This window comes from Notolabrus celidotus, chromosome 19, assembly GCF_009762535.1.
Source record: "Notolabrus celidotus isolate fNotCel1 chromosome 19, fNotCel1.pri, whole genome shotgun sequence".
In the NCBI taxonomy this organism is placed as follows: Eukaryota; Metazoa; Chordata; class Actinopteri; order Labriformes; family Labridae; genus Notolabrus; species Notolabrus celidotus.
Genome location: NC_048290.1, coordinates 24248769 through 24265116, shown reverse-complemented (window position 1 = coordinate 24265116; position 16348 = coordinate 24248769). Strand labels below are relative to the sequence as shown.

The 16348-nt window shown below is 38.1% G+C and overlaps 1 protein-coding gene across 1 annotated transcript; it reads right to left on the bottom strand.

Annotated features, from left to right (window-relative positions):
* Nucleotides 1-1536: 1536 nt before the first annotated feature.
* slc2a11l (solute carrier family 2 member 11, like) lies at nt 1537-7654 on the bottom strand. The gene is made up of 10 exons (XM_034710219.1): nt 7473-7654; nt 7211-7335; nt 6869-6998; nt 5623-5771; nt 5321-5508; nt 2870-2980; nt 2492-2593; nt 2287-2362; nt 2046-2173; nt 1537-1900 (listed from the first exon to the last, which is right to left on the bottom strand). The coding sequence occupies exons 1-10, from the start codon at nt 7652-7654 to the stop codon at nt 1691-1693; spliced, it is 1401 nt and encodes a 466-aa protein (XP_034566110.1). The 3' UTR covers nt 1537-1690.
* Nucleotides 7655-16348: the final 8694 nt, after the last annotated feature.

Below are 16348 nucleotides of genomic sequence, written 5' to 3'. Positions count from 1 at the left end.
TGACGTTTAGTCCTGCGGTGACCCAGGCAGTTAACTGTGATCATCAAAACAAATGGTCACATTTGAATGATGAATATATGAGTGCTGGGCGATACCACACTTTTAGGATTCGATACGATACCAATTACTTTTTTGGCAATTTATTCGATACTGATACTATCAGTGATTAATTTTTTAAAATAAAATGCAACCCTTGAAAGACAAGTCCCATGACAAATACTGTTAATTTAAAAACTTTAATATGCAAATCATTTGCTGGCCTTTTTTAAACACTGAAATAAATTTAGAAAAACATAAATAATAAATAATCAACATCCTCTATTTAAATTCTCTGAGTGGAAAGCTTAAAACAGCCTCTTCATCATGACTACTATTAAAATGACACTGTGATCATGATGTCTCTGAATTTGTCGTTACAAAACTTTGGGGTAAGTTACCCTAAAAGAATCAGAAGTGACACATGCACTTTTATTTCACATTTATTAATTAGTATCGATATTTTATTAGAGTAATCGATACTCAAATGGGTAGCGTGTAAATATCTATATCGACACCACAGAATCGATACGCCCACCACAAGAATATATCACATGTAGCTGTGATGAACAAGTACAGACATATTGTAAGCAACTTGTAGCTATAGTTACAATAATAAATACTTATTCAAACATTTCAGTCAGTTTTCAAGTTTGCAATGTTTTCAAGTTTGTAATGTTTTCAAGTTTGTAATGTTTAAAATATGAGATTGACTGTTTTATCCTTCTTCAATATAGAGTAAATGTTTGGCTTCACCTTGCCAAAATAAGTGTGCATAATAGCTTTGAAGAGGGTGCACAGTTCGTTTTTGTAAATGATGATTTATATTTTATGAAAGAAGTTGCAGCCCTAATGTGTATATTTGGAATTGGGACTAAACTAAATTCCATAAACTGCTTTGAATTACCAAAAACACTCATACTAAGTCATGTATTACAATAGATAAAGTGCATCTCAGTGTTCCAGCTGGTCAAAGTTGAACTATGGACTATGATAAAATATATTGTTCTGTCACTTCATGAAAGAAAAAGTTTCATAATCAGATCTACACCAACATATATTAAATAGTATAATTGTTGAGTATGGGTATTGTGCAAATTATTAATCTGTGGAGTAACTCTACTGTAGTGTCACATAAATGGTTTAGTAAATACTATGTTCTATTGACATTTTAGTGCTATTCTCGAGATTACATCTCTTCAACGTCAACACAAAATGTAGATGTAAAACCCCACCCAACACTAACACACACACTTCAGGCTATTTGTCCTGTGTGCAACGTGAATTTTATGTAACTGGACATCGTGGACATCCTCAAGCCTATCTGTTTAGGCCGAGCATGCAGGCCCCACTGATAACCTCAAAGGCCAATCCTTGTATGAAGGCTACGAGAACAACACAAACACAAAATTGGACATAGAAAAAGTTAACGCCCCAGCTGTGAGATTTTTGGTTTTAAGGAACACAAGACCGACCTTAAAAAAGGAAAATCCTCTTTAATTATTGTTTTGCTCCAGTGTATAAGACTAAGTAAAACTGACAGACGGCCTGTGTGACTACAGCTTGACTTTCTCCCTGAGTTACAATGAACAGTTGAAGTCTCCTCAGTGTGATGAGAAGAGACATCTTGAAGTTAAATGTTTGCTCTGTGACCTCAGAGTTTGGTGTCGTTGATAGTGATTCTGTTATGCTCAGTTGATTTATTCTTCTGTGATTCTCCAGAATCTCTGTGCATCCTCTTAAACTCTGCAGCTATCTCCAGTGCGGTCAGATTCTTGGTCTCAGGAACATTGAACCTCACAAACAGCCCGCAGACAGTGCAGAAAAAGAGAAATATAAGGAAACAGAAATAATCCAGTTGCTCCTAAAAGAGAAGCATATTGGAGAACATCTAAAAATGAGTGGGAGTGATACATTTGATGTGATCTCACCTCAATAGTCTTTGCAATCTGTCAGCTACCCTGTAGTAAATAATAAAACACACTTTACTAAGATAGTAATGCTTTTACCACTAGGATAGGGAAGATCATCCCTAGCACAAACAGGCCCGACCAGTTGAGTGAGCAGGCGATGGTGTATCCAGCTGATTTGTACGACTGAGTTAAAATTTCCCCTGGAAGAGGAGGTGTTGCTCCAGCTGAGGGTAAGAAACAAAGGATGGATGTTAATATATCCTTGTGAAAAAGTCAAGGGGAAATATTAAAACTGAAACTGATAAGAAATAGCAAAGATCTTCACTGATAAGTGTACCTGGTCCACTAGCAAAAAAGAAAATAAAAATAAAAATGAAGAACACACTGCAGTATGGCATCCAGGAAATATGAGTCTGGGGAAAAAATATTTTATCAGTGGAATTGCTTGAGGTTTATTAAGGATTTGAGTTCCATCACTTGTTTAACAAGTTGAAATATTCAGTGATGTGCTTCAGACAGTGTATGGGTTTGCTATGACTCACTTGTAGGTACAGAGTGATGGTGAGGAGGATCAGTGTTAAAGCCATTCCAATGTATCCTCTGAACAGAAGGACTTTTTTGCCGGTCTTCTCAATAATCATGAACTGAAAACATCAAAACACACCTTCAGTAGGGAGCCACAAGGGGGAGCTCTATCTATACATTATGGGACACGTGTCATAGATCATATCAACAAAGAACATTTTCAGTGTGACAAAGTGTGACTGCAGAAGACACCCTTCTTCAAAAAAATCCAAATAACAAAAAGAAGAAACAAGAAAAAGAATAATATCTACCTCAGGTTGTAATAGGCATAAATAAGTTAAAAGTTGCTGATTGACCACAAGAGTTATTTTTGAAATGTATGAACTGTGACTTACACAGGCTAAGGAGGTGCACAGCTCACACAGCCCTGTTCCCAAGGCTGCGTAACGTAGCTGGTGTGGTTGGATTCCTGCCGCACGAAACACATCAAAAGAATAAAAATACACCTAGAGAGAAGTATTTGAATTAGAACAAAACTGCACATCTAGCTTAAGTATTTTTAAATATTTAGATGTATTTATCATTGCTAGTCTTCCATGCATGGAATGTGTAGAGAGGAGAGGGTGATGGAGTATTCTTATTTTACCCTTTCTTCATTTTTTCAAAGTTCAATACCCTTTTCAGTTTAAAGGCTGATTTATTTTTATTTGAAAATGGGAGCTTTTGGGGAATATGAAGCATAAATGCCAAAGCAGCTGAATTTAGCTTTGTTGTATGTCTAAAGGCTCTAACTCTTTTTCCTTAAAGAGCACCAACGATTTCTTCTCAAAAGCATCTTAAAAATGTCCTCTCAAAGGATAAGCCTGACATTTCGGGCTTATTTTCCTCCTGTCAGAAAGTTAGGGAAGACGATTCATACCATCTCTCATCTTTACAGCAAGCAATTAGAGCATGCAACTGGTTAGCTTAGCTTAGCACAAATAGTGTTAGCCACGCTTTGTCTAATTGGTTATTAGATAAACTCACTCGCCACTTTCCAAGAATGGATAAGCAATAACAATACACTATTTTACAATAATGTATATGTTTGACTAGGACAAGCAACTTTCCAATGTCTGTGCTTGATCCCTGTAAACTGCTCAAAGCCACGAAAGTTTGACACATACCCTCAATTTTTATTATTATTAATAATTTTAATATTTATCCAACTGATTCATTGTTTTAAATTGGATTTGATTATTTATTGTTTTAAGTTAATTTTTTTTTTAAATTATTACATTAATGTTCCTAATTTATCCTGAACACTTTTTTTAATTTTCCCGATGTGATGTCGTCCTCTTACTCTAAAAACCTCTTTTATTGTCCTTTTAATGCTTTTATTTACTTTTTATTTATATTTATTTATTGATTTTATTGATTTATCCATGAAAAACCTCTCAACAACGATTTACTGGTCTGTTGTCCCACCACTTCATTCTGTTTAATTTACGTGTATTCCTTTTAACCTCTTGCGTTGCATCTTGTTTTGCATTGTTAAAATTCCTCCTCCCTGTCCTTCGAAATCTTTACTGTTATTTGAACCATGCTTTGTTTGTCAAAGCAATTTGTAAACATTTGTTTTTAAAGGTGCTATATGAATAAAGTTATTATTATTATTATTATTATTATTATTATTATTATTATTATTATTATTATTATTATGTAGACATATTCAAATGTATTAATATATCTCTTTGTTTCTTTAATTATAGTTAAAAGTGTGAGAAAGAAGTGCTTGCAGTCAGATTGTGTTCCATTCAGAGAGAGCCAAGCTGACTGCCTTCTTTTGTTTCGAGGATGTTTAGTGAGCTAACCTTCTCATAGCTAACACTAGCAGCAGATTAGCAACCATAAAAAGGGAGCTGTATCTCTCCTGTGATCTAACTCCCTTTCAGAAACTGAAGAGGTGTATTTTCAAGATAGCTTGTCACACAAGTGTCTGATCATAGTTTGGATTTAGTGAGCATAGAAGTTCTTTAAGAGTTTTAAAACTTAGATAGAGCCTGTTTTCATATTTTGTGGAGAGCTCACTTGCTCACTTGGGGTTTAGACCATAGACTGTATAAAATATGGACGTAGTATCTGTGACGTCACCCATCTGTTTCTGAACGCTGTTTTGAAGCCAATCGGCAGCCATATTGTTTCTGTCGAGCCAGTGTGACGTAAAGAGGCGGGCTTTGAGTCTCCTAGCCAACAGCTGCAGTGTTCCTGCAGGCAGCTGTGGCTCTCATTGGAAGACTAGTAATCTCAATATCTTCGAAATTGCTGCGTTAGAAAAAAATTCACCCCCCTCACAGTGAGAGGACATCGAGAAATGAGCTATTCAGGCTACACTCGTCTTTTGTACCAGGCTGTAAACATGTTTATTAATGCTGCAAAGATCGTCTTTTTCCCATTCATGTGTATGTGACTTCCGGTGCTTCCGGAGCCAGCCTCAAGCGGATCCTCGATGAACTGCAGCTTTTAACACTTCCGCATTGACTCATATTTTTAGACCGGAGGTTGCCGCTTGGTTTAGACGCTGTCCTGAGGAAATGCTACATTCAAATTCATGCTAGTTTTCCGTGACTACCACCCCTAGCTTTAATATATTAAGACAGCGGATAGATATCCTAAAAATGATCATTAAATGTAAAACACATTTGATACTCCTGACATAGGGGGCATACAGGCCTAATGCTAACCATTTACTCTACACACATCACCAAAAACTATTGAAGTGAGATGAATGCTCTGTTTCTCAGAGTACAGTTAACATTTTACCTCTCTTGTGATGCAGAGTGTTCAGTGTATTATATTTCACTTACAGCATTGGTGCCACAGAGCTGCACTGCACAGAAAACAACAAAGATGGTGATGAGCTGCCATCGCAGTGTTTTGTCCTGAATCAGCTCCAACACTGAGTGGTTACGAACGCTCTGCAAGGCAGCTTTTTCCTGTAACATCTCCTCCACCTTCATGCTGTGGTCCTTGTTGCCCCACAGTCTCCTCAGAGCTGGGGGAGTGTCGTAAAGCAGCAGATTAATGTGACGATAACACCACAGGCCATTAATTTAATAAGGATTAATTTGTATAGGGATCGTCTGCGAGGAGAAATAGTATGTCGCACCTTTCTCACAGGCCTGGCGGTCTCCTCTGTCCAGCAGCAGAAAGCTTGGAGACTCAGGCAGGAAGGGCAGGGTGGAGAGCTGGACTAACGCAGTGAAACCATTAAAACCAAGAAGCCACGGCCATCTCTCATGAGTCCCAAGCAGCTCACTGCAAGGGCAACACCAGCCTCAGCATCATACAACAGTGAAGCCATTACTGTGCAACGTGATATATTCTCAGTGGAGTGTTCAGAAACTCTAACACCCGTAAAAGAGCACTTGTAAAATATAGCCCTTCAGTGATGCTCCCAGAGATAAAACATAAAGTTAGATAATTGAGCACATCACTATTGTTCTTAAAACTTTATACTGGCCTCTGGTGTCATAGAGCACATTTCAAAGGGCTGCTGCTAGTTTGTAAATCTCTCACTTACCTGCCCCCCGTTGTCGTGAGGTGTAGTGATCAAACTGTTGTTGTACCATACTCTTAACAGGTTTAATTCTGCTTTATAAATGAGCGTTTAAAATTAACGTTAATGGGGTTTCCTTGGCTTTTGAAAGGGCCTCAGGTGGACACTCAAGGAACTGCATTTTGTGCACCTCCACAAAGGCTTCTGTTTTCAATACCAGAGGTTACCATTGTTTTTTTTGTCAATGTAAGGGTTGTAATTGTCTAAGCCTCTCTGTACTATAAAGTTGCCTTGCCTTTTCTTTGTCCACTCTAATAATTACAATACAAACACAGTGTTGTAATATTTAAGTTTCATATTCCTTGTGTTGAAATTCAATATTAAAGCTCCTGTGAGGACTTTTGAACTGGTAATGAAACAGGCTCAAATTAATAGTGAAACCACTCTATGACCAACAAAAGCAAACAAGACAATGAACATGAGTATTGACTATTTCTTATCAAATTATTTTTTTATGTCTTAAATTGCTGCAAGTGTCAGACAAAGTGATTAAACTGCATGCTGCCATCTTTGTTTCTTACAATTCCCCATGCAAAAATTCTCAATGAGTGACACATTTGACTGCTAATGGATGAGATGTTTTTTGTGATGAAATAGCACTACTTTTACATGTAAAGGAGTGCAAAGAGATTAAAGGTACTGCTTTGTTTGGGGGGGGGGGACAAAACATGCACAAACCAGTGAGAGGACACTGTTGGTCTTTGTATTCTGTTGCCATGCAAGCTAGTATTTCAACCCACCACCACCTGACCCCTAACTTGAATCGTCACAGTATCCATGACTCAAGTCACCTCACCTGATCCCCAGCAGCTGACCACCAAATTTCCCCAGGGACATGAAGGTACCCACGGTCACACCCACCATTCCTCGCAGCCTCTTGGGGGCGCACTCAACGAGGTACAAGGCTTGAGCGAAGAGACCAAGTCCTAGAGGCTCACACAGGGGAATCATACATTTCAAGAAGAGTCGATACTGATCAATAACTGTTTGAAAAATGGCTGAGAGGACTATTCTAGTGACAGGTATAGATGGATATAGATTGTCTTTAGGGTTAAATAGGGTGTTGAGAGTGATGGAGCAGCCATCTTTGAAGAAATTAATGAAACACAGAGATGTTTCTCTCTCATACAGTATTCACCTGAATTAATGCCGTAGAGAAATCGTCCCACCATGATCATCTCAAAGGACACAGCTGTTCGGCTACAGATCATCAACACAGCTCCAACTATGGCCACAACATTGTTTAACAAAAGGCATTGTTTTCTGTGGGAGACAGATACTATTGTATTATAGCCTGAAGGCATCTATTGAACAAGGAAGAGTGCTAAAAGTTTAATTCTGTTTGTCTGAAACTGTTGAACATTTATTGAATTGTGCTATTTTCGTTCACGAACACAGACCTCCCAAATCTTGAAAGAAGTGAACCGGCCATAACCCCTCCAAGTAACCCCCCGATGCAGTAAATGGACACCATGAAAGACCAGATGAGGGAGAGCTGCCACTGCTCCAATGAGACATTGTATCTGTGCAGACATGTTGTGTTCACCAGCTCCTTTATAAACTGAGAACACCACACGTACATTGAGACTCATTTCACTCAGACTCAGTATAATTGTCCTTTATTCATGTTTTTTCCCTTAATAGTAATGTACAGTTTTTCCTGTAATAGCTCATGTTCTAACTATAAATGCAATTAAAAGACTTAATTACTAAAAGACTGCATTTCTGTTTTCATGCATTTCTACTTACAGCAGATGGAGAGGTCATCACAGATATACTGAATCCATATTGAAACGTTCCCCCAATGCCAGTAGAAAATATGGCAGCGATTACAACAGGACAGTCAAGCTGCAGGGGACAGTTCTAATGTCAAATGCAGGAACCTTTCGTCTGATATCAAGCATGCTATTTTATCAAATTGTACTCTTCAGTTAACAAATACCTCAAAGCTTATATTTGTCAGTGTCAATGTTGAATTATTTATGTTGGTTTTGTTGCTTTGTCAAGGTATAGCAATCAATCAAAGCTTTTTAATTAAAAGTAGTTGTCTGGGTTATTTTCTATTTATTAAATCATTCTTTATTAAAGAAGAAAAATGAGGTACAGACACACAAAATATGAAAGTATTACATACCAGCGATGTTAGGTACTGTGGCATAGCTGTCGTTGTAACGTCTGCAGTGTTTCTGGATCATTCACACATTAAACTGGTGTGAGATATTTTACCCTGCTCTGAAATCATTAACTTTCTACGCAAGTGAAAGAGGAAATGTGAAGGTGGGTGGCAAAACAAGTATTGTTTTGAAACTTTCTGTACATGTTTGCAGCGGGACTGGCTGGAAGAACAAACAAAGCATTGCCTATGCAAGTGTTATAGCTCACAGGAAAGAAAGAGCCAAAGAAAAATGCTGACTAACATCTTGAAAATGTGGTTCTTTAATGATTTTTCTTTATGCAAAGCAGACACAGGCAACAAGTATCTAGCATAAAATATCCATCCTCAGTTTCTCAGAATTCTTGTCCTTTGACCCTCCCATAAAATCGAGCAGCCTTCCCACTTGTTAACTCTTATCTCGTTGGAATTCAGTGTTGAGTGGGGAATTATACCACATTAAGTAATTATTGTAGTTCTGCTGAGCTGCACAACAGGTAAGAATAAAAAACTCCTGCTTGCTAACTTCTCACTGCCAAACTTTAACAGCAGAGTTCTAAGCAACACCACTCATGGGTGAGTGACGGATATCAACTCATAGACTCAAAAATCTCATAAATAAAGTGTCAAGAAATAACCAATCCATTTTGCAATGTAGGTCAAGAAGAGGATTCTGTATATACAAGTGAGACTATTTCAAAATCAGTGAAGACACATCCTCTGGTAACCCTGGCCATGTCATGACTAGCTAGAAACCTTTGGTTGAAATGTCCTCATATGAAAATGATGCAGTCAGACACTTTCTCTCAAAAGTGTCTTTAGCAAAAGCTGACTTCTTTGACTAGAAAAATAAACGTCGTGCAGTATCACTCTGTGTCAGTCTGGCAGACTGTCCTGTAAGGTGTTGCACAGCTGACCTCTAGGATGGAGCTGGTGACGGCTGTCCTGCAGTGTTTCCGGGAGGCATTAGCTTCTGTTGACAACACACTCTGACAGTGAGAGAGACAGTGACAGACAGAAACTTCTAGAAATGCCTGAAGGACTGTTTTCTGAAGAGGACCAAAGCCTTTACAACAGCCAAAGTTTCACAATAAAACACTGAATTGCCTGGCTTTCTCGCCAATAACCCAGCCGTGTTTAATGGCCTACTTGATTCTGATAGTAAATTAATCCTGAATAGAAAGGGTGATGCTCGGGACAACCTGATCACACACGTCACAAATGTCAAATCATCAAAAAGCAAAATGTTTTTAATATTACTCTCAATTTTTTTGGATAGTACAAAACTTTTGATTTGCGGTTAAAGGCTGATGATTCAGCAGCAGAGAAAAAAAGATTAGAAATGCAAAAACAGTGCAGAAAATGGAATGTTAAAACACAAAGAGCTGAGTGAAAGAGACATCAAACAAATTGAAGAAAACAGACAAGAAGTAACTGCAGCACTGCATGGGCTTTAGCAGTTTTACAGGACTGGTAGAGTGAGAAGAAAACCCTAGCAGACTTTGAAATCTACAAGAAAGGAGACCATAGACAGGTACTGCTGTCATTTTCAGCATCGATGAAGAATGCCAACAGAAAGCTGTAATGTTGGGGCGCTAGTGGCCTAACGGTCTAAGCGCCCCACATACAGAGGCTATGGTCCTCATCGCAGAGGTCGCAGGTTCGATTCCAGCCTTGACCATTTACTGCATGTCCTCCCCATCTCTCTGCTCCCCACATTTCCTGTCTCTCTTCAGCTGTCCTATCCATAAAGGCAAAAATACCCAAAAAATGTAACTTTAGAAAGCTGTAATGTTTAGACTTTACAGTGAATGAATAGAACACCTTTGCCATGGAAGCGCTACCAACCATGTTTTGTTTGCTGATGGTAGGGTAAAGTAGAATCACGACAGGATAAGACAAGATCCCCACGCAGGCTAACTATAGATTATCCCTTACATAAATAGCTAGGCCTGACATACAAATTAAATAATAGAATATTTTATAAGCACAATGTAGCTCAAAACCTTAGCTAATGAGGAAGGTGGGAGATCGGAAATAAGGAAAGATACATCATTTTAGAAAGCATTATTAGTTCATGGCAATGTAAAGATTTATAGAAACCAGTTGATGAAAAGAACATTAAGAGTATATCCCTATATTAAGAGCTTTGTAAGTGCATGCTACACCACAATACTCTTAAAAGTCAGCAAGGGGATCAACAAATTCAAACAACTCTTACATTTTTTAGAAGTTTCATTCAATAATGGAAATGTAGACCTGAAGGTGATGATAGGAAAAAAGGCAGGGAACACAGATTTCATCAGGATCATCCTCTGGAAACCAGGAATGATGGTGCAAAAGTTTTTGCTGATCAAATGTACATATTGCTTGAGATATTTCTTGGAACAAGTGAAAACTTTGAGTGGCTGGTGACACAAGAGGAAATGTCATGAGATCTACCAAGTCATTAGGATTCATCCTCCGGGTATCATGAATGTCTCAAATTTCAGAAAAATGTCTTCAATGATTGTTCAGATATTGCCCTAAGAACAATTTCTCAATAGCACCTGAAGATTCAAGGGATTACCAAAGTAAACAGTGTTTTATCTGGAGACCATGAATGTAGATAATCAATTCAACGGACCACTTTCTTAATGTGATAAACAACAGAGCTTATGTGTGCTTATTGATTGTCTCTTAATGCATGTCAAAGAAAGAAAAAAAATCACTGTTCTTTTTTTTAGTTGTCAGTGTACAATGTCAAATTCTAACAATGAAATACAAAGGATTGTCTTCAGTCAACATTATGGAGAACCATAGGAAGAGCCTCTGTGTCTTTTACTTTGAAATCCAGCAAATATGTTTTAGTCAATTAAACCCTAGACTTACTCACTGTGTAAACTACCAGTATGCCAAAAGTGCTTAGTGGGTTGAATTCCCTCAGGCGTCTGATAAGGAACAGAAAAGACATTGTGATTAACGAGCTAAAAAGTGCCACCTTGTACCTTCAGAGCCAGAATGAGAGAAACAACAGAGGAGCAAGAAGAGAAGAAATTAGGGCACTGAGATCAGAGTGAGAAATACAGTGGTGCACTTCATTGTGTTTGAGGAGGGGAAAGTGAGACTAGATACTGAGTATAAATGAGAACTTGTGGATATGCTGCACCTGACGAAGGCAGAGGAGAAGGATGACTGGTTTTATTGCCACTGAGAACAGAGAGAGGAAATGGAAAAGCCTGAAATTGGATCACAAAAGAGCAGAGGTAAATCCTCAGTTGTAAAACTGTTACAACATATAAAAATCAAGCCACCACAAATTGCACTGCACAATTTTTTTTAAACAAAACAATCTATCTCTGAAGTAGACAGTGTTTATTAGCAAGTGGCTAATGCAGGACAAAATTACACCACCGACACTTAAATCCTTACAGTGCACATTTTACGGAGGCCTGAATCTATTAACAACAACATACACAAAAGACCAGCTGTTCAACTGCAAGTAAGCTGTACATCACCAACTTTAATGTTGGATAAATGTTATTTTCAGCAGTTGGGGGACTATTTGTCAGAGAACACACTGTGAAAAAAAGCTCTTATAAACCAGTGACTGCAGCATCAGCTGATCTAAAAAAACGTAGATCAATGACTTTAAAGCTAATTCAGGATTTCTTACAGAAGAGATAACACATCCTCATACATCAGTAGAAAGGTTTCTTCACAAACAATCAGAATCAATGCAGCTCCAGCATTTCTTGGTTTGGCATGATCACGAAAGCTAATGTTTGCTAAGGTTAGCTAACAATAGATTACAATGTAACTGGCATTACTTACTGACTTTATGACTCGACTCTTCTTTTGCTGCTGTTGAACATTTACATGCAGTTCTTCATTGTTGATGCATGGGGGGGCAATGTGCAGGCCTGATATTTAAGAAACTTTTGTTGTGAAATTTAGTTTAGCATGTGAAAACATGTACACCACATTGGTCCAGACTGAAACTTCAGCAACCAATCAGAAACATCTGCATTAACTTTATGGGTACAGACATAAAGTCCCTTCTGTGCAGCCTCTGCATGATGGACTTAATGTTTCTGTGCTAATTAATTAATGCTGCCATGCTAACAGACTAAATGTCGTATTGTAAGCATTAAAAGTGGTCATGTAAGAATGCTGACATCACTTTTTAGCTTCAACCCATAGACTGTATAAAATATGGACTTAGTATCCATGACGTCACTCATCTGTTCCTGAGCGCTGTTTTGAAGCCAATCGATGGCGGCAGCCATGTTGAAAATGCGGAACTCAACCAGGCATAGTCAAGTCGGTCATGTCCTTATTTGGGCAAAAACTTGTAATCTTAATAACTTCTGAACCGTTGCGTTAGAAAATAAATCACCCCTGTACAGTGTGTGCCGATAGAGAAATTAGCTACGTAGAGCCAAGACGATTCCCTGTGTTTCTGCAGCCAGCCTCAAGCGGATTCTCGACTAGTTGCAGTTGCATGGGCTTCATAGTTTGAGACCAGAGGTTGCCGCTTGCTTGAACCACATAATGTTTATAGCAGCAATTATGATGGGAGAAAAATAGAAACACACTTAATTCGTAGTAGAATCTTAAAGTGTTCTGCTAGCAGGAAAGCTGATAGCTCTTTTATAGCCTTCTAAAGAGCTATGATGATCACACATTGCTGTAAGCTTTATGTGATATATATGTTGGAAACCTTCAAATTAAGTGTAATTGAGAAAACAGGTGGACATGATTTAATTAAAGAAGGCAGATAAATACTAAAAACAGTCAGCAAAGTTTAATCTTTATTTGGCAGTGATTATGTCCAAATGTAGTAATAGTTGAGATCACTTGGAAGAGTGTAATTTTTTCTTTTTGTCTCATGGTAAAAATCGGTTAAGATAAAAACTTAATATGTTATCATGTAATAAAATGACATTAGGTTTATTTTGTCTTTCATTAAGAAACCCTCAAGTACCTGGGCAAGTATGAAAATCCTCTGCATAAATTAACCCCCAAATTAACTTTGCAAATAAACAGTGAAGCAAATTAACAATCAGGCTTGCCAAATAACGCCAGTCCTCTGTCTATCACAGACTGTCTTAAATATTGACTTAAAATTTGCCATGAGATTGCAGTAGCCCCATTGATATTCTCAGCATGAGCCTCTAAACAAACAGAAACCCCCCCGGTCTGAACTCTCTTCTGTAGTAAGTCAGAGAAACACTTGGGAGCAGATACAAACACTCAAGGAGTCTTGCCAAACTCTTAGGGTCCTCCCAAGTAGACAGAGAGTCATGGCAACGCTTGATCACAATGAATAATGGATGGCTCACAGGTTCACTTTACAAGGAGCTTTTCAGGTTCAGACACACACTCACTATATTCTCATTATCCAAGAGTGAACTGCAGTCCAGCCGAGGTGACTGCTGAATATTTTCAGAAACAGCCAGTACATCCTGCTCACACGAATTGAAGACTTTGAAATGTAGTTTAGAAACTGGGCTAAAATGAAAGCTACATGACTGCAAAAAAATCACAATTTCATCAACATATGAATTGCACAATGACATGCAGGCTAAAAGAAATCGCCACAAGCACTTTTGGCTCTCATGAGCTTCCATGTTGTATTCCACAAGAAGCCTTTTCTCTGACTTTACTGTAACACATAAGCTCTTGTCACACCACTGTGTCGTGTTCAGGTTAAGTTCGATGTGAGTATTAATAAGACATCTTTAGAGGCTAAGTGTTGTATGTTTTTTGCGTATTATGCTATTTTAACTTAAGAGCTCTCCAGCTGTAGCTTCATATTAAGCATCCCGACTTGATACTGACATTAATCTTCTTATCCAGCTCTAAGCAAGAACACAAACAAGAGTGTGCTTCCCGACATGTCGACCTATTCATGAATTTATTTCAAGTTAAATTTAGAGTAAGACTTTTGTAAAACAATTATGGATTACGAACTTTTCAACATGGCATAAAAGCAGTCTGTTTTGTTGAATATATCATGTATAATACATACCAGTGGAACACAGCAGTATGAGAGCATATACTCTGTATAAGAGCAGAGTGTTAGCTTCCTACCCTGAGTGTAATGTTAGAGAATACCGGTGAATATGGTAAATGGCTCCCAGCACTGAGACTTCTTGTCTTACTGTAAGTTCAAACCTTAATGTAGCCACTAAAGAAGACTAGCCTGATAAGAATTAATTCAACATTCTGGTTTTTATCTCTCTCCAGACAGATGTAGGGACATACTCTTCTTATTTCAGTGAACAGCGACTAGCTGCGAGAGTCTGCTGAAGTGGCAGTTTCTCATCTGTAGTTGGGTGATGGGATGGGATAATGGGTTCCAGACCGGAGGACATCAAAGAGCAGGAAAGCGAAAAGATGTAGTTGATGTCAGACTTTAGGATAAACCCCCGTCAGTGTGCCTGTGCTCAAAGCAGTACTCTAATATTCAGTGTCTGGCCGGTGCTGCTTGTAACCAAAATGTGTGCTTCTATAAATGAAAAGCCTAAAACAATCAGATTTTCTTTGTGAACACGCACACAGAACTGCACACGCTCTAGACTCAAAGATAAAACGTGCAGAGCTTGTCAAATTTGTCCTCAAAGTGCCAGTCAGGACGGATCAATTCTCTAATCTCCTGTGGCAGGAAACAGACTAGTACAGCCGAACACAAAGCAAGTTAAACAAAGAATCTTGACAGTAGTTGTAATAATATTGATAACAATGTTCAGATTTGTTAAATAAGTTTTGTGAATTATCTAGCTAATCCTCTTTAGTGTAAAACGAGTCTGTTGACACAATGCCCACTTAAACCCTCAGTCTGCTGGAGTCATCCTGCTGTAAAACACTCCTGTGTATAAAGAACAAGATAGTGAGTCTAATTAGGCCATGAAATGACATCCATGTATGCACTATGCAGGTCTGTGTCCACTCTCCATCCTCCAAATGATAATTACAAACAAACCAGCTACGCAGCACTGATTCTCTTTACTCATGGAATTACAAACGGAACCAGAGAGTCAGAATCCCAGTTTGGCCATCATGGCCTTGAGTGTGGCACTTCAGCCAGATTGCCTGTAAATCTTGTGCCCGACACAAATGGCTCTTCTGTCAGGTGTGACCCGTCTAAAAGCCCTCTGGATTCAGGTATCAGGGCCATCAGAGGGAAAACAGGCGCAGCGTGTTTCTCAATCAAGTCAGGTATCCAGTGTCCATATGACTCAAAGTTAAATAAGTCATGTTTTGAATCACTTAATGTGCATAAAGGAGGCAGTTGACTGCATTTTAGTGAGATAGATATATATATCAAAATTCAATAAAACATTGGATTAACCTCCAGCAGGAATTAAAGAGAATCTTTATTGTTTTCATGGTTTATTGTTATTTTGGGAAACTCTGTTCTACCTCAGTAAGGTTTCTTTTTTTAATCCTTCATTTCTCTGTTTATATCCTGATTGTGAGGAAGGTTGTAGCTGCTTTGAAACTATAAATAAAGATGCTTAGAGGATTTTAGTGAAGACTGCAACACAACAAAGGGCACATTTGTTACTCAAGCTCTCATTGTTTTACTGCTCTGACCCATATTAAAAGTAGGGTCTTTTCTATTTTTAGTTTTTATGCCGCCGTTTTGTTTCAAACCATACTTTGTAGGCTGTATGTAACTCGCAGTTATGTCTACCACTAATATAATCTCTGATAACTAAACAACTTAGAGAACAAAAGAAATAAAAAGTATAGAGAGACAGAGTAAAACCCACAGCTACATTTTTACATGTGGTTGCTGTATGTCCTAAAAAAAAGAATAAGATTTGCTATTCTTCATTCAGTGTAAACTTTCGACCAAAGTATTAATCCCCATTAAATTAATTTGACAGTGTTGTTATTGGTGTCTCTGACTTCTGCTCTAAGGGTCAGCATCAAACAGTGTTGAAAGTTTTCCTTTCCTTTTATCCCAGTTAATAATAACAACACATTTTTAACTTTGGCAAATAGCCATTTGTTTTCAGACAGCACACTCTTTGTATTGTTTTTATTGTGACAGATGTTTGCTCACTGTAGTGCATCCATTTTAGTTAACATAAAATGCTGCAAGTGTAGACAAATGAACAAATGACCTGCATC